This window comes from Balaenoptera ricei, chromosome 1, assembly GCF_028023285.1.
Source record: "Balaenoptera ricei isolate mBalRic1 chromosome 1, mBalRic1.hap2, whole genome shotgun sequence".
Lineage (NCBI taxonomy): Eukaryota > Metazoa > Chordata > Mammalia > Artiodactyla > Balaenopteridae > Balaenoptera > Balaenoptera ricei.
The window spans coordinates 65,324,525-65,350,230 of record NC_082639.1 but is presented as its reverse complement, the minus strand read 5'-3'; the positions used below and the strand labels follow the sequence as shown (position 1 = coordinate 65,350,230).

The following is a 25,706-nucleotide window of genomic DNA, read 5'->3' as shown; positions in this document are numbered from 1 at the left end:
ACATTGGCAAAATAAATTTCAGTTGCAAATTCACAGATACAAGCTTCAAAGTATAAAGCTGTATATAACAAAAAATACAGGTAATATTTATAACAATAACTTACAGATACAAACTAATGATACACTACAATTTCACAAAGGATTGTAAACATTTTGCACACTTGTCAGTCCTTTCTTTTAGGCAAAGTGCTCTTTTGATGACAAATAAATTAACAGATACACACTCGAGTGAACTATTTCCATACAATACAAAAAAAAGTTTTGATTTGTTTTCTTCTTGTAAACATAAGTTTTACAAAAAAATGAAGAATCAATAAAAGTGTCTTGCAGGCCAACTAGAGATACATACCTGGGCAGCAAAGTGATGTTGGAAATGCTCTGGATGTTAAATAAAAAATTAACATTAATATATTTTCAATGGTATTTTATACATAATAAATGACAAATTTATATCCTTAATCATTTCTATCCCTGAAAAAAGGAATTAGGTGTGACTTATTGGCAGTTGTGTCATTGAATGGGGTAACAAGGGCTGGAGTCCAAGGGTTGTTGGTGAATGAGCTACAAAATAGAAAGAAATTTGTGGATCAGTTTTGTACGGTAAATAAAACTGATTTAAAAAACAAACAAAAAACAATCCAAGGCAATGTTCTCTCACTACTGATTTCATAGCTGAGGGCACCAAGCTACACTCATTCCACTGACCTCAGCAGGAGCATTAGCTTATTCAGCACAGTGAGTATAGTATTAAATGAGAATCCAGGAATGGTTTACCCCAAAATCTTTATTTGGGGTCACAAGCTTTTGCCACTTTACTGTCCTCCATCCATACCCCATTCACTGCACTTTACCCTGCAGCTAGAAACACGTGAGCTTTGCCTGCATAGACGTTGCTAGCTTTCATACGAAGGTGCCTCTATAGGGTGATCCCTGCCCCAAATTCTCATTTATGACTGCTGAGCTGCCTCTTCCCTAAACATACATCAAAACACATTTGACTTGGGCAACACTACAGTCATTCATGTGAACACACACAACTTTAATCCTAGTGTAGGTAAATGCATCAATGGTACAGGCTCTGAGTTCTTCTTTAATCAAACCTTAAAATGAACTTTCCACTCTCAGTAAGAACTATGTTGCTTCAAACCAAATGTCCCTCTAAGAGCAATTAAGAAAGCTGGACAAAATTTTTAGAAATCTGTTTGAAGGCATCTGAAAGATACCCAGGTAGTGAGAACTGGCAAAGTCAAGTCCCAGAGAAGGAGAGAAATAAAATGAGGCTACTTTTCCTCTACAAGTATAGTAACAATTTTAAAAGACAAGGAGTGTGAGAGGCTGAGACATTTAGCAAAGTTTTCAGGAGTTAGACTTTGGGTTGTGGGGAATAAATATGAAAGATCAGGGACTACTGAAGAGAAGCCCTCATTAAAAATGACAGACACAAGACAAAATGTAAGCTTTTTTGGGGATCCCAAAAGGCTAGTTCCAAGGAGTAGTGATCCCGAAATACACCAGCCCTTGTGAGGATTGATGCCTGATTGGATATACAATGGAGAAAAGACAGTCTCTTCAATAAGTGGTGCTGGGAAAACTGGACAGCTACATATAAAAGAATGAAATTAGAACACTCCCTAACACCATACACAAAAATAAACTCAAAATGGATTAGAGGCCTAAATGTAAGACCGGACACTGTAAAACTCTTAGAGGAAAACATAGGAAGAACACTCTTTGACATAAATCACAGCAACATCTTTTTTGATCCACCTCCTAGAGTAATGGGAATAAAAACAAAAATAAACAAATGGGACCTAATGAAACTTCAAAGCTTTTGCACAGCAAAGGAAACCATAAACAAGACGAAAAGACAACCCTCAGAATGGGAGAAAATATTTGCAAATGAATCAATGGACAAAGGATTAATCTCCAAAATATATAAACAGCCCATGCAGCTCAATATTAAAAAAACAAACAACCCAATCCAAAAATGGGCAGAAGACCTAAATAGACATTTCTCCAAAGAAGACATACAGATGGCCAAGAAGCACATGAAAAGCTGCTCAACATCACTAATTATTAAAGAAATGCAAATCAAAACTACAATGACGTTATCACCTCACACCAGTTAGAATGGGCATCATCTGAAAATCTACAAACAACAAATGCTGGAGAGGGTGTGGAGAAAAGGGAACCCTCTGCACTGTTGGTGGGAATGTAAATTGATACAGCCACTATGGAGAACAGTATGGAAGTTCCTTAAAAAACTAAAAAAAGAATTACCATATGGCCCAGCAATCCCACTACTGGGCATATACCTAGAGAAAAGCATAATTCAAAAAGACACATGCACCCCAATGTTCACTGCAGCACTATTTACAATAGCCAGGTCATGGAAGCAACCTAAATGCCCATCAACAGACGAATGGATAAAGAAGTTGTGGTACATATATACAATGGAATATTACTCAGCCATAAAAAGGAATGAAATTGGGTCATTTGTAGAGACGTGGATGGATCTAGAGACTGTCATACAGAGTGAAGTAAGTCAGAAAGAGAAAAACAAATATCGTATATTAACACATATATGTGTAACCTAGAAAAACGGTACAGATGACCAGTTTGCAGGGCAGTAATTGAGACACAGATGTAGAGAACAAACGTATGGACACCAAGGGGGGAAAGCAGCAGTGGGTGGGGGTGGTGGTGTGATGAATTGGGAGATTGGGATTGACATGTATACACTGATGTGTATAAAATGGATGACTAATAAGAACCTGCTGTATAAAAAAATAAATAAAATTCAAAAATTCAAAAAAAAGATGACAAACACAAAACAAAACAAAATGTAAGCTTTTTGGGGGGATTCCCAAAAGGCTAGTTCCAAGGAGTAGTGACCCCGAAATACACCAGCCCTTGTGAGGACTGATGCCTGATTGGATTAAGTTGATCTTCCTCTGACCTAATCGCTTGCCAAAGGCAAAACTAAATCCTCTCTGGTGGAAGATATTAACCAGAGCCTCAAATTATTTCTAGTTTTCATACCTAACATCTGAAGTTTAATAAAAAACAACAAGGCAAATAAGACATGACTTGAATGAAAACAAAGAGGAAAAAACAATAGAACAGACCCACAAAATACTGGAGTTGTCAGATATGTCCTTTAGTGTTACTATAATTAATATAACAATTTTGTTAAGGAATAAAGTGATAAAATAGATAATTCTGGCACAGAAGTGGAAACTATATAAAAGAATGAAATGGAAATTCTAAAAATGGAAAACACAATAACTGAAATTAAGAACTCAGTGGATGAGTTTTACAGCATAGACAGAGAGAGAATTAGTGAACTGGAAGATAGGTCAGAAGAATATCTAGACTAGAACATGGAAGGTCAAAATGCTGGAAAATATGGACTTTTTCAATAAGGGTAGAAACAATACTTGAAGAGACAAAATCTGATCCTTTTGCATAGTGAAATACATCAAACTACCTATTCAAGAAGCATATTTAGGCACACTATACTAAAACTGAAAACCAAACATAAAGAGAAAAGCTGGGGAAAAAAAGAGATTCACTTTTAAAGGAGCAAGAATAAGACCAACAGCTGACTTCAACAATAAGTGGTATCAAGTTAATTAACTATCTATATTCTAAACAACAGAAACAATAGAAGCAAGAAGACAATGTAATTCATACTGCCAAAGTGCTGAAAGAAAACAGCTGCCAACCTAGATTTCCACATACAGAGGAAAAAACATTTACAACTGCATCAAAACAAAAACTTATGTATAAACCTAACAAAAGATGTGCAAGATTACTAAACAGAAAACTCTAGAATATAAGAGAGCATTTGAAGATGACCTAAATAAACAGAAAGACAGACTAAGATCATGGTATGGAAGACAATATTATTAAGATAGCAGTTTCCTACAAACGGATCTAATAGATTATTTCAAAATCTCAATTGTTTTCTCTTTTTTGGTTGAAAAATTTATGGCAATACAAATGAACAACAAAGTAGGACAAGGTTGTACTACTGGATATCAAGAATATAGGCCTAGCATTATTAAAACAATTAGGTATTGATATAAAAATAAATAGACCAATAAAACAGAATAGAGGGTACAGAAACTGGCACATAAATTACATGGACACTTGATTTATGATAAGTGTGGCACAGCAAAGCAGCTGAGAAATTGGTACTTTCATAAGCATAACAAAAACTTTGCTCCTTATTTTACACCACATACAAAATTCATTTGTAGATGGACTGTAAATCTAAATGTCAAAGGTAAAACAAAGTTAACGAAATTTCTAGAAGATAACATAGGAGAAATATCTTCATTATCTCTGAGTAGGAACAATTTCTTGAACAGGTCACAAGAAAAGCACTCCCCATGAAGGAAAAAAACTGATGAAATGAACTACATTAAAATTAGGAACTTGTGCTCAATAAAACATACTCAAGAGAGGAGAAAAAGCAAACCACTGAATAGGAGATATCTGCAACACATATAATCATCAAAAAACGTATTTATATTCAATATATAGCCAAAACTAGAACAAATCAAGGAAAAAACAAAACAGACAAGCCAATAGACCAACAAGCAAAAGACATGAATAAGCTCTTCACAAAAAGGATATACAAATGCTCAATGAAAAAATGCTCAGTCTCATCAGTGATGAGGGAAAAGCAAATGAAAATAATGAGATAACACTACACGACAACTAAATTGGCTAAATTAAGAAGTCACACCATACCAAGTGTTAGCGAGGATGTGGAGCACCTTGAACTCTCATGTGCTGCTGGTCTCAGTGTAAAATGGTTCAACCACTATTGGAAACTTTTTGGCAGAATCAACTAAAATTGAACATATGTGTAGCCAGGACCCTATGTTCTACTCCCAGGTATATACCAAATCAAACTGTGAATTAATGTGCACCAAAGGGCATGTACAATAAGGTCCATAGCAGCATATACATAACTGGAAATAACGCAAATGTCTATCAACCCTAAAGTGGATTGTGGTATATTCCTACAGTGGAATTCTGTATAACAATGAAAACCAACAAATCACTGATTCTTGCAACAATACAGATGAATCTCACAAACACTGTAGTTGAAGGAAGTGAGACACAAGAATACATTCTGCATGGTTCGATTCATATAAAGCTCAAAAACAGGCAAAACTAGAACGTGATTTTAGAAGTCAACACAATATTACTTTGGAGGAAGAGGATAATGATTGGGAAGGGACATAAGAGAGGCTTCCAGGGTGCTAACTGCGTTTTACTACTTCATCTGGGTAGTACTTACATGGATATGTTCATTTTATTAATTCATCAAGCTGAATACTTATGTGTGCACTTTTCTATATGTATGTTTTGCTTCAATAAAAAAGTTTCTTTAACAAAACTCAGTAAACCCCAATCTAAAAATCTGAGTGTGAATACTTCCTCTGACCATAGGAAAATAAATTATTTAAATATTTATCAGGTGAAAACAAAAAGAATGTTTTTCCTAAGTTAAAATCAAGCACTATGGGTCATTATCAATATTTGTATTTTAGCTGTAAGGTGAGTGTTAAACTTGTCCCTTAAAAAAGGCAGTCACAGAAATAAGAATGTTGGGTAGTTCTTCTCCCTACTACACCCACCCCTGACAATATTTTTCAGCTACTACTGAGGTAATAGTTCAAAATGTGAATAGTATATCAATAATATACTATTAGAAGGTACCAGTAATTGATTGCTTGGGAGGCAGCTGTTAAATATCAGGATACCTACCATCCATATAACTATGCAGCGCAGTTAACATTGTCCCATCTTGGGGCACATAGGCAGAATAAGCCATTTCTTCTAACATGGGTGGAGACAGCCTGGAGGGCGGGACTGCTGTGACTGGGGCAGAGGAGGAGTGATTAGGACTGACGTGTTTCTTGTGGCGTGCTCTACAGTTCTGAAACCACACCTGAGGGAGGAGAAAAGCAATGTAGCTATGTCACATTATCAGTTGAGTACATTACCAGTTCAGTTTACCAAGGAATGCAACCTCACTCTACCATATAAGCACAGCATCAATCTAAATAAGCTTTCTAAGAAAGAATTCTGTAGACACAAGAGAAACAATTTTGCACAGTTATCAATGGTCATTTTCTTTGCCCAAATAATAATTATTTGTTGATTTACTTAAAAACTAATTCTATCCTAAGCCAGCATCTTCCAAAATAAAAATGGGGTAAGGGATTCAAAATTCCAGAAAAGAAGTTTCCTTGGTTTTACTACTGGTGTTTGGGACAAAAAGGAAAACAGAAAAAGCCCTTTCATCAGAAAATTTTAAAAAATGCACTACTAAATGTATTCTCAGACACCTGCTGGACTTATTGTAAATCTTTTTTCAAATGACTAAAATCCCTACTGAGAGCTTAAAGCTTTCTACAAACCTCTTGATTCAGTTATTCCAGTCACACTGTAACCTGCTGAGTTCAATTTCTATTAGTAAATACATAGGCTATTCTCTAAGAAGCAGGTTAAGGTCGGGCTTATGATAAGAAACAACTAGTGACATTTAAGCAGAATAAAAATAACAAACACATCCACTGGTGAAACAGTTCACCAGTGTAAAGAGCTAACCACCCTGTTGTCCGCTCTATCACAGAAATAAAGGAAGCATATTCTGGGTAAGCAGAGTTGTACGTGCAGGTCAGGGTAAGTAAGGCTAGATTGCCCAGAATGCTTCCAGGATCTAAGCTACCTGCATTTGAACCCCCTGCTCTTAGATAAAACTTGCCTACAGAGTGTTTCTCTATTAAAATATTATAGTATTTATTTGCTATCACTCAGAACAATTCTGTCATAAGAAGACAGAGACGTGGAGGGATAAAAAACTTTAAGGAAATTAGGGTAAGAACATTTGGGGATCAGGGGAGAAGGCTAGGGGCGTTAAGTCTCTACCTAGGGCTGGGAGGTAGGTACTTGACGGCACTAGGGAATCAGGGCTGAATAATGTGGAACAGAAGGAAGCTGCAAAAAGATTTATGTGAAAAAGTTGCCCTGATCTCAAAAGACACACCTTGTCCTTGGGACTCACAAACAGAAGGCTGCAAAGTATAAACTCAAGGGGTTAAAACCAAAGGAACAGAAACCAATAATACAATGGCGTCTGAGCAGGTGGCTGAATGGCAGCACCTGAGGTATATTTCAGGAACAAGCTTAGGCATGTACCAAGGAAGAGGAGTGAGAAGTCACAGCCTTCTCCCCCATCTTCTGGAGTGCTAGTTAGACTCTCAGGTACCTATACAGAGACTTTACCCAAAGTCTTCAGTCACAGTTCCTCCCCACGCTCCTTAACAGGTGCCACTGCTGTCACCCACCCGGCCAAGAAGACACACGCACACATTCTCCAACTTGTAAGCAGGAACTGCCGTCACCTGCCTTTTCCCCTGACAGTGCCCGGAAGACAAGCACCCCAGAGGACTACATATAACCTAAAACACATGGCGCTATGATTCCCAGAGTTTCTTCAAAGTATCTTATGTCTCCAATAAATTATATATTGGATGGAAACTGTTCAGTTATTTTTAAAAATCTCAGACTTTGTAAATAAAGATGAAGAAAGCATGACATAAACAGTAGAATGACTACCTTAATGCTAATTCAAATAGCTCCTTGGAAAGATCAACAGGTAATTAAGCAGAGAGGGGTTTGAAAACCCAAAGTGTCATGTAACTTGCACAGCAAAATGTAGTTGAAGATTCCAGACATCAGAAAACAACTTCTGACATGAGGGCTACCTAGCTTCAGAAATAAAATACAGTCCTTTTGACTCTCCTCACTGACTTAAAATTTCCTCCTTCTGCTTTCAAACCTCTAACAAGGGTTAAAATTTCTTATGAGCAACATACTCTTTAAAAAATTTGAGTTCTAAATTGTAAAATACATAAGCTGAAAGCAGGCCATGTAGACATTCTGCAAAAGAAAAGACTAATGCGTAAGATGAATCTCTTAGAAAACCCGAAGAGTCAAATACGAGAATTTAATGTATGAAAAAGATGGAATTTTAAATTATTGGGAAATCAGTATTGGCGTAATATTGATTTAGAGGAAGCTGGCTAATCGTTTGGGAGAAAAGAAATAGAAAAATCCCTACTTTACAACATGTAACCAAAAGTCAATTCCAGATAAATTAGGGTTTAGGTGTAAATAATTGGGACCATAAATGTTTAAGGAAACAAAAGCCAATGTTGATATACTCTCTAGGTGGAACCAAAGCTATGAGAAAAAAATATTAAGAGATTTGAATACAAAACAATGTAAAATTTCTATGTGGAAAAAATAAGTGAAAGGGAAACTGATGAACTATGAAAGTTTAACTATGATAAACAATAAAAATCAGTACAATAAAGAGAAAATAACCTAATAGAAAAGAGTGCTAAAAAATACAAATTTTATTTTCAAAATAAGCAAACATGTTAAGGTTTACTGACAATAAAAGAAATATACATGAAAACAATGACATTTTCTGACTGCCAAATTGGAAAGGATGTAACAGAATGACAGTTTTTAGGATTTACGTGCGTTGGGGAAAGGGAAATTTCACACGTAGGTCCTGGTAGAATAAATTGGTTATGAACTTTCTGCAAGGCGATTTTTGTACTATCAGTCAAAGGCCCAAAAATGTTTTATCTTTTGACTCAACAATCCCACTTTTAGAAATTTATCCTATGGACACTACCGAACAAACGTGCAAGGTATACACACAATGTTGTTCACTATAGCATTTTTATGATACCAAAAAATTGGAAATAAACTAAATAAATTGTGCTATGCTCAGTATGTGTAGCAATAAAAATGATGTAAATCTTAATATGGAAAGAGAACTTCAAGCACACTGACTGGAAGAAATAGCAATGTTTTATCATGTTTCTGTAAGATACACAATTCGTAATTCACCTCTGAAAGGGTATGTGAACAGTGGTTGTATCTGGATGCAGAGTGTGAAAAGTAAAATCATCCATCTTTATTCTGTGATTTCAGCTCAATGATGATCTGCTCTGTTATAATGTCTCACTATGCAGACTTTAGCTAGTAAAGGTGAGACCTGTACTTACACCCTGTATAAGAACATTACTTCTACCTAATCTTTGGGTAGCCTAGTTTGCATATTAGAATCAAGGCCTAGTAATCAAATCTCTTTTCTTTAACTTTTCTAAAGTGTGTCCAATGCTAGGAAGTAGGCTGGGCAAAGAGGTTATGACTACTATTTGAGATCACTGTAATTAATCCTTCAAAAATACTGTGACAGACTATATATTTGGATTGCTAGTACTCCTTCCTTTGCCATCTTACCAAAAATATTTAAATTCAATCCTCACATATTAAAAGCCACCATCCAACAGCATATTCTCCAAGTTCTAGTGCTTGAAATGAAGATGACTTGCTCATAATACTGGTGACCTAAGTACCTGGAAATTACATGACAGATGTCTGTCTGCGGTCCTTATTTCTTCAAATAATAAGAAAAGCTCTCAGAAAACCCTCCATTTTCCTTTCCTTCCAACTTCAAAATAATCTAAAACATAATAATCATGAATCTGACTTAGCTACAGCAGTCACTGTCATTGAATGTATAGAGTCTTAGATTACAAGGACCCCTCAGACCATTAAGTTTGAACTACCTCAACAAAGGAAGCTTCACTCCCAGGTACAGGGACTCACTACCTCGATGGTAGCCTATGCCATTTTTGTAGCCTTACATACTGAGAAAATTCTTCATAGTGAGTGAAATCTGTTTCTTTCCTACATTCCCTTGCAGACACTCAATCCCGCTGCCTGTAGGACAGCCTTTCACATACGTTTGAAGACATCTATTCTGTTTAAACTATTCCTTCCCTTACCATCTCTGGATCTTTTTTCCAGATAAATATCCCTGTTGCTGTTAATACCAGCACATAATTTCTAGACTTTCATGACCTTAACCTTCCTGTAAAGGGAGCACTCTTTTCACATTGGTTCCCTGTTAGTCCCTTTCTAAAATTTGGTACTCTGAAACAAACACAATACCCTGGACATTTAGAAAAATACTGAGGTCATGGGACTTGCCTCTTCAGAGAGCCTCATTACACTGCACTCAACCAAATCCACTGGGAATCTAGGTCTTTGGAGAAGATACAATATCATCAGGTCTTTCCCACTGACTTCTTGGTATAAATGATTTTTTAATTATGAAATACTTCAGGCTTAATAAACTGAAGAATAAATACCTGTTTACCAATCACCCAATTTAAGAAGTAAAACATTATATGTGCAGTGTTGGACTTAACCTTTTTTCTCCCCACTGAACTTTATCTCGATAGTTATGGTCACTAGCATTATTAATTCTTTACACCATTTTTAACCTTAAATATTATTTAAAATTATTTTCCACTTCCTTGATCTGAGGGAAACAGAAAATCTTGACACAATTGACCACTTCCATCTTGAACCCACCTAACTCCTTGGCCCTCCATGATGCTTCTATACCAGATTCATTCCTTGTTTCTGACTGTAATGGTCCAATTCAAACAGCTCTCTCCGTAAAGTCCGTGCTTCCCTTTTTACTGTCCGTGATCTCTTTCTAAAGGATCTTACCCAATTTCATGGGATTGGATCTCTCTGTTTGAGTCCTGTTCATCCTTTAAAATACCTGTTTATGTGCTCAACTGCTACCATCATTGTCTGATTATCACAGCTAGAAGGGAATTCATCTCCCTCCCAACTACCAAACCCGTTTTTTAAAAAAACCTTTAATATTTCTGTCAATAGCACCATTCCCATGGATACGTTGACTTCAAATTTAAGAGTCATCTTTGATGTCTCTCTGCTTCCCCATTACAGTATCCAGGTCCTTTTCTTGTCTCTCTAGCATCCAGTACCTGCCATCAGTGTTCAGTCAATAAAATGTTTTCGGATGAATTCTAGGCCACTACCTCAGTTAATTCTCTTTTCAAAAAAATCACTATTTTGCTGGGCATCACACCTAATCTGTCAATCTCTATGCAGCCTCTCCCAACTCTAATTCTTCCCACGTACTGTCACCAGACCTTTCTTCCTAAAATTATGTAAAATCACGTAAAATCTCTTCCTAAAATCTCTTCCTGCTCAGAAGATAACTCTACATGCACAGCCTCTCCAAGTTCAGCTCCAAGAATTCCATCCCCCACAATTTGCAAACATAAATCTTATCTGTCAACAGATTTGCTCTGACTCATCCTTCCCTAGTTTTGTTTACATCACTCCCTCTACCAGGATCATTAACAAAGGCCATAGATATCCCCCCTCTTGCCCACTCCTCCCCCACTCACTCACATTCACAATAATAGAAAAGTAGAAAAAAATTCTGGCCTCAGAACCAGATCTAGCTTGGAACCACAGTTGTCTTTGTAGCCTGAGGATCCTTAGGGTTGCTCTGAGCAATGAATGAATGGTCAACAAATGGTAGCCTAGACCAAGCAGGCTAATTATCAGGTTTAAAAAAATTGATTAGAGTGTGAAGAGACCTAAAATGGGAAGCTAAGGCTCTGACGTTTCTTCACAAAGCAAAACAAACAATGACAACAACAAAAAAACAAAACAAAAACCCCCGCCAACAATTTACACATTTAAAGACCTAGAATACCTGGATTGTTTGTTTGTTTGATATTGAGCTCCATGAGCTGTTTGTATATTTTGGAGATTAATCCTTTGTCTGTTGTTTCATTATGCTAACATGTATATATGGAATCTTAAAAAAAAAAATGGTACTGATAAACCTAGTTGCAGGGCAGGAATAAAGATGTAGACATAGAGAATGGACTTGAGGACATGGGGTGGCAGGGCGAAGCTGGGGTGAAGTGAGAGTAGCATCGACATACATACACTACCGAATGTAAAATAGTTGGCTGGTGGGAAGCAGCAGCATAGCACAGGGAGATCAGCTTGGTGCTTTGCGATGACCTAGAGGGGTGGGATAGGGAGGGTGGGAGGGAGGCTCAAGAGGGAGGGGATATGGGGACATGTGTATGCATATGGCTGATTCCCTTTGTTGTGCAACAGAAACTAACACAGTATTGTGAAGCAATTATACTCCAATAAAGATCTATTTAAAAAAAAAAAAAAGCTAAACACAGAATTACCATATGATCCAGCAATTCCATTCCTAGGCATATATCTGAAGGAATTGAAAGCAAGCGTTCAGATAATTGTGTGCTGATGTGTATAGCAGCATTATTCATAATAGCCAAAAAGTGGAAATGACCCAAATATTCATCCATGGACAAATAAAATGTGGTACATACATTGGAATATTATCCAACCATAAAAAGGAATGAAGTACTGATACATGTTACAACCTGGATGAACATTATGCTAAGTGAAATAAACCAGATACCAAAAGGGGGAAAAGAAAAATGACCTAGAACTTTTAACATCTCTTGATTAACCTTTAAAATAATCACCTGTATCACACGTCTGCTCAAGCCTGTCCTTTCTGCCAGTTTCTGGAGGGTCTGTGCATCTGGGTTGTTGTCCTGAGCAAATTGTGCTTGCATAACCTGTTTTTTAAAAAAGTGTAGGTAGTAAATAGCTAAAAATAAGAAGCTCAATCTTATGCATTTTGATGACAGGAGAGATAAGACATGCACAAGAAAATGGGATACTCGCACTTTATTACTTGAAAATCAATATGGGGATGTATAAAAAAAGAATGCATATTGTGTACATTTATGCACAAGTTGCTATGTTGAAATCTTAAAAAAAATCTATTTCAACATAAAAACTTGTCTCTCAACTATGCTGTTAAAAATAAGCTCATCTTTTTTTCCATTCTGACAATCCACAAATAAAATGCCTAATAGTATAAGTCTCTTTACTATTTTTTCCGTTTTGTTAAAAATTGCTAGCATTAAAAAAATTAAAAAAATATTTTTTTTATCTTCAGCCTCTACTGAGCAAAACAGGTTCAAGGCCCCTACCGCAATTTTTATCAGTCTGCAAAAGTAGACAGTGCAACAGAGGGATTCCACTTAATTGTAATGACTCCATCATTAATTGTTTTGAGCACTTGCTCTACGCAAAGGAACATCTGGGATCTTAAAAAGAGACACCCATCAGCCCACTGAATAAGAATTTCCTGAGATCTAAACATTTATAGATGGAAAAGCTCCCAAGTGATTCTGGTCTCAACTTCCTAGGAGAAGATATACGCATGCCAATAATTAGCAACAATACAAGCTAAAGTGAGAGATGAGGAGTGGGGTGGGGGGGGGAGGGAGGAGGAGTACCAGAATAAAAGCACACTCCAAGGGCTTTGGATTCTTTCAGAAAAGGAAATCACGGAAATCAAGTGGGATATTTGAATTTTATTACTTAAAAGTCAATAGAGGGAAGTATTATAAAATATAAAGAAAGTATTATAAGAATGAGAAAGGGGAGTCTGGCATCCAACATGATTGTGCATGTCTGTGGGCATGTGATGGGGATAATCTACCTAAAGACCTTAAGTCCTGCTGACCTAGACACCATTTCCAGGAGGCAAGATTAACTGCATTCTCCACTATGCTCCTCATCTAATACTATCTTTTGCCACTGCACTTGTCACTGCGTAGCTAACTAATGTGTTAGTAAGTCGAGCTCTCCATAGCAGATAGTGAGTTTCTTGAGGGCAAAGGGACTGTCTTATTCTTCATATCCGCAGGAGTTAATCCCCCTTCCTGTCACACAGTATGCGCTGAAGACTTTGTGTGTGACGGAATGAACCTCGGCAATGTGAGGAAAATCTGAAGATAGTGTGGAGAAAAAGACCGATGTTGTTCCAGGAAACCTTATAAAGTTTACAAATTATATAATTTTTTTCAGTTACGTTCTCGCTGATAGTGACTCTTCCAGAATAAGGTATTCCTGTCTTCCTATCCAACTACACTTGTCCACACACTCACTGTAAACAGCACATGTATTTTTGCTTTAAAAAATGGGCAGAATCAGCCTAAAAGTGTATGATCTCGCCCAGCTCACTTCCTTCTTCCTCTCCTACTCCAAATGTGTTAACTTTAATATCTTCATGTGCAAATAGAGTTGTGTTTATATGTAGTTGAGCATGTAACATCCCAAAGAGAAAAAAGAATGAACAAATTAATTATGTCTTTGTTTTTTAATTTTTCAAGGAGAAAAGCTGAACAGATATTTGAAGATTTGTTTGTAAGGCCATTATTGATAATTTATAAAACAAAAACAGCATGCTTTTCACAAATGCATTTCAAATTCACAAGTTTAATAATGGAAGTAAATTACATTTACTAAAGCAATTTCTCATTAAGGAATAAAGGAAAACTTAAATCAACACTGATGGTTTGAAGCTGGAATATGCTAAAGGAAAAGTAAGATGTGTTCATCAGTGTTTAGTCTCACAAAAGAACCCTTTTAATTTTAACTTGGTTTCATTACTCTCTGGTCACTAATGATGCCAAAACCCACCCTACTCCTTTTCTGAGCTCTTTTAACATGGTCAAGGAGCAAGCCTCTGTAGACACATCATTTTAAGGCCAGAAGGTCTACCAGAAATGTGAGGAGTCTGCATAGTAGCAGCTGACCAACTTGATCTGAAAGTAGATTAAAGTAGGTACTAACCCTGGCATGTTTAACATTAATAATCATTGAGCAAATACTTCCAATTACAATAAGCAAACCATAGTACTGCCGGAACTTTTAAAATACAATTTATACAAATGAGACAATATTTGAAATATTTTTGCTACCACAAAATAGTACTCTATTCTGAAAGTCAAACTATTTTTTCTTCCCATAAGCTTCTAAAGAAGAATTTGGGAAATTTGTTTGTTCCTCCCATTTTAAGTCTTATAAGTCCAAACCAGTACTCTATGAATAGTCTTGACTTATTGATCACCTATATTTTATTGTTTTGCTAAATTCAAGCACTACTTAACTATATTCAGCTTTCTGAAAAGTAGGACAATTTGACAATGAGGTACACTGCCTGATTTATTAGAGGTTCTGGCAAAGTATAATGATTCAACTTATCCTAGATTCCTAAGCTACAAAGAACACTTGAGGACAAGGATTGTGTCTCATTTGTTTCAGCCATTCCTGGCACAGATAGATGCTAATAAATACTGAATAAATGAGAACATGCTTTGAAAGTATATAATTTCTGCTTTCATTTAAAAAAACCTATGATTCTGATATAAATATTTAAAACATGATTCAGATCATATTTTCGTATAATAATGCATGGCTTAAATAGTTTATGCACATTTGCAATTTAAAACTATAAGGCTATCTACAAGATTCAGAATCTCACTCTTGTTTTAGCTGCCACTGTCGTTAAGTGGAGTTTTGTTAAGGCACAGTTCTACTCATGGTCTCCTGGGAGGCCAAGCAAAATGAAAAGACCAGAGGTTTGGGGAGCAGGGTCCAAATGTCTTCTCTGCCATTCCCTTGGTGGTCTGCCTTGGGGGAGTACCTACACTTCTTGGATGAGGCTACCTATATCAAGGAATTGTAAGAGATAAAAGAAGATAATGTAGAGAAAATGTCTGGCATAAGACTTGGTATACAAAGACCTCCACAAATATTATTCCCTTTCTATTTAATTAGTGCCTCTATCTTCCTATATGAGATTGTATATCTACCTAAAGCAGTTTCAAATTTTCACAGTTATCCTTTTACTAATAAATTTTTATATCGAACTAAAGCTATCAGCCTTATGATTATTAAAGTTATAGCCAGGCTTTCATGGAAACAGCCCACTTTATAAACAGAACATATTTACATTAGAGATTATATTTTAACTCAGACACCTTTTAACTACTGGGTATTTTGCTGCCAGGTCTCCCACAGTTATTCATATCTCCTAACCTGGGGCTTTACGTGATCTTCATTACAACCAAATGAGGCACCCAGAAAAGCAAGGTTCAAACAGATATCTCTTTCAACTGCCTTATCTTTCATTTCCTACCTACTGACCATGCAGTCTATGCCTAAATTAAGAAATCAAAAACACTTTTGGAAATTTTTTAGAATAGATCTAGATTTTAATGCTAGATTGCTTCCAATGCCATTAAGTTCCCTTGGAATATTTGTGTCATATCAAGGCTTCTCTCTTAATCATTCTCAAAATAAAAATTCTCTTTTACTGCATTCATCTTAAATACTGCCAAGTATTAGAATACTATAAGTGATTTTTCAAAATATTACCTTCACTCATTTCTTAGCATTGTATAAATATCCTTTCAAGTCTGAGCTAAGATGGATACTATGTGTAAAGCACCCAGCCATACATGGTAGGCGCTTTACAGATGTTACCTCACCTTAACATAAAACAAATACTTCAGTCACATTAATCTTTTAGAAAATGTGATTTCTTTATCTGAAAAAAAATGCCAGAAAGAATCACTGTATGCGTAGACTTAAATATAAAGCAAGGAGTAATTATTTCATTACTTTCATGACAATTTGCATAAATAGAACTTACAACAATTATACTTAGGGCAACTAAGTTGAAAATAATCCCTCCCTTTTCAGGGAACATAATGAACCTTTAGCATCAAATTATAGAATTACTCCCTCTACCCTCTTTAAAAACAAGAAGGGTCTACTTGATTGGAGTCAATCGGTAGACTCCTATTTATGGTAAAGCGTTTACAATTCTTTCCTACTCAGAAAATGTACACTCTTGTCCATTAAAACACTCAATGTGGTTTGTTAAAAAGATGAACACGTTAGTGTCCCACCGACCCACATACTGAGTGTCTCTTTCTGTTAAGAGTCCCCAAATATTTTATCTTCTAGCGCAATTACATGTAGTAATGTAAATGCCTGGGTTAAAGTAATTTTTATCAGGAAGTCGGAACAGATCAACATTTTGTTTCCACTTTGATGTTAATGCTAACAGACCCCAGGGAGACGAACTTGAATGATGAGTTCATATCACATCATGACTCTTGAAATATTGATAAACAATATTTAGGGCAATGTTTTCATACATCTAACAAGTTAGTTTTCACAAAAAGCACAGGCTAACCTTTTTGTAAACAAAAATGTTTTAAGACAGCATAGAGATTGTTTTTTGTTTGGCTTTGTTAGTTTGGGGTTGGTGGTTTTTTTTTTTTTTTTTTTTTTAGGTGGGGAAGGGCTTCAAAAACTCATAAATTCATTGTCATGTCTACCTGGAGCTGATCTGCTGTAAAGCTTGTTCGAGCTCTTTTTGCTGGTTTTGGATGATTGACATCTTGCTCTGTGAGGAGGGCGCCTTCGACACTAATCCCATTACCTGCATTTAAAAAACACACCATTCATACAATAATAGGTTGTTGTATGAACAATCATACAATAATAGGTTTCTTGCATCTCTTGGCTTGGTATGAAACCGTATACATCTTCTAGTTTGCCAAATCCCTTAAGTTTTAGAACATACTAGAAACATACTGTGGAAACAATATTCCATTTGTAGGCTTGTATATTTAGTCAAAAGTGCACCAAGTTGGAAGTGCACATTCTAAGGCTCATCCTTACAAAGGCAAATACAAGGAAACAAATGGTTACAAAAAGCAAAACAGAACCCTAAACTCAAGGCTGCTTCCTGAGAATATGGCACAAGGCGAATACATATGCCATGGCTTTTCTTGTAAATAAACAGATGGAGACCATCACTAACAGCGGAGGGCTTAATGAGTTTCACCACAATTACACTGCACAAAGTAATGCTTTAAGACGACCTTAGGAAAAATCGTTATTGTCCCTGTGTTCACTGTCCCAAAAGATTCAAAAGTATTTTAAGTATATATTTACCATTTTCCACTTCTCTTTTTAAATTATCCAGCATGCAGTCATAATGCACTCTGCAGAGGACTTTCTCTTCCACCAAAGCAAACTCCTCTCCTGTGGAAAGTTGCCTTTTGCAAGAAAAGCAGGCAAAGCACGCCAAGTGATAGACATTCCCCTTGGCCCTCCGGACCCAGTCAGTAGAATGGATGTGCCTCCCACAGCGAGAGCAGCGAGTTCCATACCTTCTACATAAATAGAAGGGTGGGAGGTGAAGATTTTAATGCTTGGTGAGATATTCATCAGTCTAAGATTAAACTAACACATTATTTACTCATTGGATTAACCCAAGTATTTAAATCTTTTGAAAAGGAAACAGGAATCAATTATTTTTTAAAAGTCATATGGTACACAATCGAGACTTGAGATGGGATCATAATTCAAACCTGTTTATAAAACAAAAACTTCTCATTGTTACTCTAAAGGAGAAAAGGATTTTTTTTCTTTTAAAATAAATGACATAGGAGTTTCAGTATCCTTCTTGTAACAAATATCAGTACATTTATAAATTACCTAGAGACTCAACATAACTCACACACACACACACACACACTCGAGACTGAAACCTAAAAATACAAAAGCATACCATTGAAGATATAAATAATGACGTCTTAAAACCAAGTTGAGATAATTAGAAAATGCTCTAAACTTTTTTTTAAAGTTAAAACATTTTCAATTGATATTATCAAAGAATGAATAGAACAGAAATTGTTCACTCTGGTGTGAAGAAACCTCAGAAACCTCAGTGAAGGAAAACTCAGAAATGTTTCCTTTGGTGAACAAGCTGTTGCAATACCATCCACAAGAGGAGGGGAAATATTACCTAAAACTTTTAGACACATATCTGGACATTAAATGCAAGTTAATCTTAACAAAATGCCAGATGTAAAGATTTCTTTTTTCTCTCAGTCCTAGTGACCAGACACTCTCTGTCATATCTCCTACCACAACTGCAGTCATAACCTGGCATATCCACATTAAACTAGATAAGTATATGTGTCTGTGTCTATTCCTTAACATATCTTTAGAGGTATTGCCAGTTTTTAAGTTAATCTGAAAAACTGAATCATAAGAATAAATTTCAGAATATAATAAAATATGAAGTATAAAAAAAATCCTGAAGAACTAGACTTTCAATAAGTCTCTGAAACCAAACATTTCAAGGGGCTTTATATTACCCAAAAAAAAAAAAAAAAATTAAGATTAGCATATCCTAAGTGAAAGAGGAGGCAAACTGCTACTATTTTTGAGGAAACAGAGAGTAAACCTGCTGAGAAATATATGTTTTGGGTAATTATAAAATTCTATGACTTTATAAAATAAAGGACTCTGGATTTCATGAAGTGCTTTAAATTACCTAGCAATTTTATTCAAATCAATCACTAAATTCTCTTAAATCAGTTTTTGAAATTGAGTATAAATAACATAATTAGTATTACAAACTTCACCATGTAGTATTAACTTCCCAATTTCACAATGAACATTCTTCTTCGTTTGGAAATGCAAATAGGGAAAAAAATGTGATAATTTTAAAAAGTCATGCTTAAGGATGATTTCAATTTTGAGATAGGTATCCATTAAGAATTAAATTCTATCTTAGAAGAAACTTTACATTTAAACTATTATAAAGAGACCATGTGGAGAAAATGTTACATTTAATATCCTAGGCAAATACAATCTCACAAAACAAAGATCAAAGAACGGACAAAAGAAATAGGATTTTTAGGCAGAATACGTAATTAGACTTGGTGTATTTCCAATACTGGAATGGTCAATTCTTCTGAATAATATGGTTTAATCACAGTTTCCAAACTGCTGGCATTTTATAGGTATATTACTAGGGGTCATTCTATAGTAAACTGGAGAAAGCACAACAAAACCTTGATTTTTTTTCCCCCATAATTACTTCATTTTTGTCTTGCTACTCCTCCTGAACAAAGGGCTTTGCTATAATAAGTCATCTTATATTTCATACTTTATATCTCTGCACAGCAAAGAAAGTTCCCTGTTTTTAATACCAAAAACTTTCATTCGCCAAAGTGGAAATAATTATTTAAAATTTATTTTTGTATACTGAGTTCCTAAAACACATAAGCATGCTAATTTTGTTTTAATACAAATTATACCTCAAAAATATGAAGCATTCTCATTTTGAAATTTGTATAAGAAAAAGTGGGCTTCAGTAAATAAAACTGGACAAGAAAGGCTATTTACAAAATTCTCTTTGTGTAATACCTTCTTGGAGTATCTACTTACTAAAAAAAAAAGTTTCGGTGTACCTGAAATAATCAAGTTTGCAGAAAATGTCTTTGTCTTTAATATAACAGCTGGTATGCCTTCCTAAGGAGGTCCTGCAGACACTGCAGGAGAGACACCGAACATGCCAGCACAGGTCATTCACCTGTGAAGAAGAAGGGGTTAGGATGAGAAGCCATTCTAAAACCACACTTAAGAGTATCCTTCATTGGTTTTCTGTATCAGGCAATTTTAAAAGCTGGCCCCTTAATATTTTAACACATACTCTGAATGTTTCTATCTAAGAGGTGTCATTTACACAAATACGCATCTAGATATATTCTCTTTTAGACCTCAAACAGAAAATCACAGTAGCATATTATACACTTTGTGTTTAATTTTTTAAATACACTTCTGAAAAATTCAGGTTTTTTTTTTTAATTGAACGTCTATTCAGGTTTTTTTTTTTGTTTTTTGTTTTGTTTTGTTATCGAATGTCCATGAACACAGGGAAAATTTTAGCCACTTTAAAATCCTACATACTGGTTTTATATTTTTTTCCTTGACCAAATTCTTCCCACCATGAAACATGGTAGCTAAAGAATTCAAGCCACATCCCTTCTCAATCTACTTTTTAGTTAAAGTGAGAAAGAAAATGGAAAAGAAGCTTTGTAAGAAATACTTACCCGTGTAAAGAAGCCAGGCAACCATTTTACTTACAAAACAGAAATTCCTAAGGTAGATTTAAATGTTGATATGGCCAAAGCCCTGGCTCCTGTCTAACATTAAATAATCAAAACATAAAGCATTGGTAATCCTACTTTAATGATATGGTTACTAGAGGAAAAAAATAAATCTATTACAAACGGTTCTAAAAAGGCACCCAACTATTTGCCATTTATACTTCAGGAAGTGAGACATTAAACGCTTTAATTTAATTTAATAAATCACAGCACTTTATATACTATATAGGAGCATGAAACATTGTCAAATCAGGGGACAAATCATAAATAGCCTTACCTTAAACTGTTGCTATCATTGTATAAGCGGCACATCTTTAGCCTTCAAAAACGAAGATGTGTATTGAATTGAATTTGCCTGTAATGCAGGCTCCTAAATTTTGCTCTTGTTAAATGGACACAGGAACTAGGCTTATGCTTAATTAAATTTCATTTAAGAGAACGGCAATGATGCAAAAACACCACTTATACTCTACAAATGGATCTAATGCCTAATATAAGAATTAGGAAATTGGAAAAATGGGAAATTGTGAAATACAGCTTTTGCTACACTATTTCATAATACAGACTATCTTGTCCAATGATTCTATCATATTAGCGCTACTGTTCAACATATTTTTCTGTGATATGAAATATAAAAGGTCCTTCGAAGCGGAAGAAAGTTTCACTGGCTTCTAATTACAGTTATGTGTCTCTTTCCAAAGCACTAATGAGAGTATCATTTTAGTGAAATTTTAAGTTTTGGTCTTGCTATAAAAGAACTACATGCTCACCATACAAGAAAACAGGGAAAATAGCAATAGGAAACAATAGGAAAAAAATCTGAGGAAATCGAAATAAAAAAAATTAACAATGGTGAATGCTGTCCTATTAATTAGAGATGCATTTTCTTTCTATTTTTTTCCTCAAACGGGCCCAATTAAGTTAAAGTGTAGAAATACAGGTTTCCTTTAGTATTCCACTGTTTAAGGCCTTCTGCATTTTGATGTTATCCAGGCTCTTTTTTTTTTTTTTTTTTTAAAGCAAGGCTAGATGCAGGCTTCAGGGCAGAGTCATGGCCATTCTCTAGTTCCCTAAAGCCAGATGTAACGCCTGGTTTGCCACCTTTCCTCAAAGTTTACTTAAAAAAAAATCTCCTTCATCTTCCATTTCTTTTCCAGAGATGAAAGTAAGGTGAACAGAGAAAATTCTGGCGACTATAAACCTTTCCTGATGGCTAGCATTGATCCAATCTCTGTATGTATACATATATAGGACCAAGCCAGAAAAAAAAATCCCTCAAACGACAGGGCACTGAAGTATCAGATGGGGCAACAGATGCATCTAACTCCTCTCATTTTTTTTTGTTCTAACTCCATTTAACTTGCCTCACAATATGGTGTTTTTCTATATTAAACAGTTATACCCTCAAATATTCTATTAGGTCTAACAATTATTTTTTCACCAGTGACTCAAATTGAATTCAAACTTATCTGGAAGAATAAGCGCACAAAATGGGGGGGGGGGGGAAGTTAAGAACTCAGTTTTTAAACATAAAGTGTCAAACTTTTGTTAGAACTAGTTTCCTATGTAATAAGCAGCAGCTAGTTTTCTTGTACATACACTAATATGTACAAAAAGGGGTGGTCTAAGACTGTATGTAGAAGACTTCATTGAGAGGACTCTGGTCCTACTACAAAGGAAAGCTTTAAAAGACTCTTCAGATAGATCATTTTATACAATACAAATATAAAACATATAAACATATGTTAACATATAAAAGATGAACACTAGAAATGATTTTATCTATTTCAGAGGATATGTTAAGAGTCACTTTATAATAACTTTTTTCTTTACCCTCTCTGCTGTGTAGTGGATCCATTATAGATCCATCAGAAACATTCTTAAAGATTAAGCTAATTATTGAGAGGGCTCATTGAAAATAAGAAACTAGTTTTGATCCAAAAGATGGTTTTTAAATATCCAAAAAGGCTCAGGTGTGGAAACACTGAAATGGGAATCTTAAGAATACAGACTTAAAGAGAAAGCCAGCTTTAAGAATCAACCACCAATTAAGTAAATTAGTCACTTTTTAAACGTTTTCACCAAAACTCCTTTTGGTGCTTTATCTGGGTTGTATCTACAGGGTATCATTCCAACTCCCCAGATGAAGCAGCTTTGTATGTTGAGGGAGAAATTTAAAGAAACTCACTAATTTGTTTTTTGAATTCATATTCTCCATAATGAATTCTTTTGAAAAACTGGGGTGGGGAGGAGGAGGTGAGGAGAATAGAAAGTGAACTGGTTTGCTACTAAGTCAGTGTAGGAGAGATCATTATTTTAAATAGTGGTTTAAAAAAGCTATTGAAGTTGAAATTCCATGGTATTAGAATTAAGACACAAGGGACTATGATCCTTCATGCAATGACATGGGTAACTAGCCTGCCAGAATTTGTACTCCAAAACTCCCCCACAATATCTTGAGAGAAGTAAAACAAATCAAGACAGATAGTCAACTCTCAAACCACCACTTGAAGCACTTCATCCCAAGCATTTTTCTTTCTTTCTGTTTTGTATAAATTTACATCAATTTCCATTTTTTTTCCACTAAGCACTGGAGATGACATTAAAAAAAAAATCATTGGGTGGCCCTGAAGTATTAAACCTTAATAAGAGGAGGAAGATATTGAAAATGGTTTTCATTTAAATGCTACTATGAACTTTTACTCTGGAAAAGCCTCAGGTTAGTGTAAACAAACATAAGATTGTAAAATATCTATCCAGAAAAGACCCTTTAAGGCACTTGACAGTGGTTCTCACCAAAGGAGACACTGAAAAGGGGAAATCGATCAACATATACAGACCTGGAGTCCTCATAAGCAGGCAGACGTGTGGGTGTTATTGGGGGTGGAGGGACCATAACCCGAGGCTCAGTAAAAATAATCGGGCAGGACCCTGTTTCCAGAATGGGTAAGCGTTTCCCCAGTTCTGTTCCGCTACAAGTAGGTGGCTAACTCCAGCACACCCACCCAGGGTATCGGCATGTCTAGACCAGGATGGGTCACACGTAAGCAGTTTTGCAACAGCGGGTATTCTAAGATTTCTTCTCCCACTCTCCCACCCCATGAGTTGCCCCTGACTGGGCCGTAGTGCTGAGAAAGTCTATATTCTCCAGCGAGAACTTGAGTGGAAAAGAGAGGGAAAATAAACTTTTCTCTTCTCCCAGAGCTCCCGGGGAACCCCGCTGCCCCTGGGCCTCGCGGCTGCGCCCTACCTTGAGAAGGTACTTGTCCACGATCTCCAGGCCGCAGCTGTTGCACACACACTTGCCAGGGGGGCAGACGGAGCCTGAGGCCATGGACCGGGGCGAGGACGACGGGGACAGTGGGGCCGAGGAGGAGCACGAGTCCTCGTCCCCCACTCCCTCGGGGCTCACCTGCAGGAAGCCACGAGGCGCGGTCTCAGGCGGTTCTAGACCCCTCCTTCTCTCCCCGTCCCACAGACCCACGGGGGCTCCCTCACAGCCTCCCCTCCCTTACCCCAAACCACCCCCAGTTCCTGAGGTCCCGCTTCTCGCCCTCTCCCCCCGGGTCCATGCTCCCACCACGCCCCCGCCGGGGCTGCAGGCCACTGACCTCAATGACCTGGGGCGCCTGGCGGCCCTGCGCAGCCCGCCACACCGGCTCAGCTTCTCCCCCCGCCCCAGCACCCCTCTCCACCGGCTCCCCGAGGGGCCAACTGGGCCCGGGGAGGAGTGCGGGGACAGCAGCCCTTCGTCCTTGGGCTGCCTCCCCACGGCCCGGCTCGCCACCATCCGGGTCCCTACCCACTCACCAGTCCCTCTTCCCCGGCGCCTTTCCGAGTCCTCCCGGCCGCCAGGGCTGCAGTCCGCCCGCACTCCTCCGACATGAGCCCCTGGCACTGAGGAGGTGAGGGCGGGGAAGTGGGGAGGAACAGAGACGAGAAGTTCAGAGCCGGCACGTGCGGCCCAGAGCTTCAGCTTCTCCGCACGCGGGGCGGGCTAATGAAGGCCCACGGCGCTCCGGGCCGCACGTGCAGCCGTCTGGGCGCCTGGGCCCGCGCGCGCCTGGCAAGCCGACGCCGACGCCGACGCAGCCTCGTTTGCAGGCAGCGGGCGGCGGCGGCGGCGCAGCCTCAGCGCGCGACTAGGCGGCCACCGGAGCACCAACGGCTCGCCCGGCGCGCTGCCGCGCTCTCGGGGCTCCGGGTCCCCGCGCTTACCGTAGCACGTCGGTTCCCCGCCCCCCTGCCGGGGGTAACAAGTTAATAACAGTCATCCCGGCACAAAGCAGTTTCTTTCTAGACGTCAATCACAGCGGAGCGGGGATCACCCGGCTAAAGGGGGTGCATGGGGGTGGAGTGAAGTGGGAGAGAAGAAAAGAGGATTTGAGGAGGGGGTGGGGGTAGAAACTTGATTTCTTTAATAGCCTCAATTAAAAGAGCAAGACACATATATATTTTTAAAAGGGGGCTTTTTGAATTGGATAGCCCAAAAGGTGAAGAGGTTTAATAGGATACTTGAAAGCTAATTACAGCTGGATTTAAGAAGCCTGGTGTTTGTTCCGATGACAATTTGAATGAAAATGCTTCAGATTAAACCGAGCCAGCAGCTCTTTCGTAAACTTAACAGCAATTAGAGCTGCGAGTGATTTATACTCATTTCTTTAAGGTGTAAATTGCCACTTATTGCTCGGTAAGTCAACATTTGAGCTACTAAAGGATTATTTTTAGCTAGCGCAAAAAAGCGGGTCGAATAATGGAAAATATCCAGCTGAATTTAATTTGTGTCATTAAAAAAAAAAAAACTCACCCAACCTCGGTCAAAATGTTTTAAAGCAACAACGCGCATTACTCAAGTGTTTCCAAGCCTTTGTAGGA

The 25,706-nt window shown here is 37.2% G+C and overlaps 1 protein-coding gene across 1 annotated transcript; it reads right to left on the bottom strand.

The window, feature by feature from the left end:
* Positions 1-484: 484 nt before the first annotated feature.
* On the bottom strand, positions 485-24,728 carry LHX8 (LIM homeobox 8). Its single transcript, XM_059899384.1, has 8 exons — positions 24,642-24,728; positions 24,082-24,243; positions 20,133-20,254; positions 17,821-18,041; positions 17,199-17,302; positions 12,474-12,569; positions 5,788-5,971; positions 485-561 (listed from the first exon to the last, which is right to left on the bottom strand). The coding sequence occupies exons 1-8, from the start codon at positions 24,714-24,716 to the stop codon at positions 485-487; spliced, it is 1,041 nt and encodes a 346-aa protein (XP_059755367.1). The 5' UTR covers positions 24,717-24,728.
* Positions 24,729-25,706: the final 978 nt, after the last annotated feature.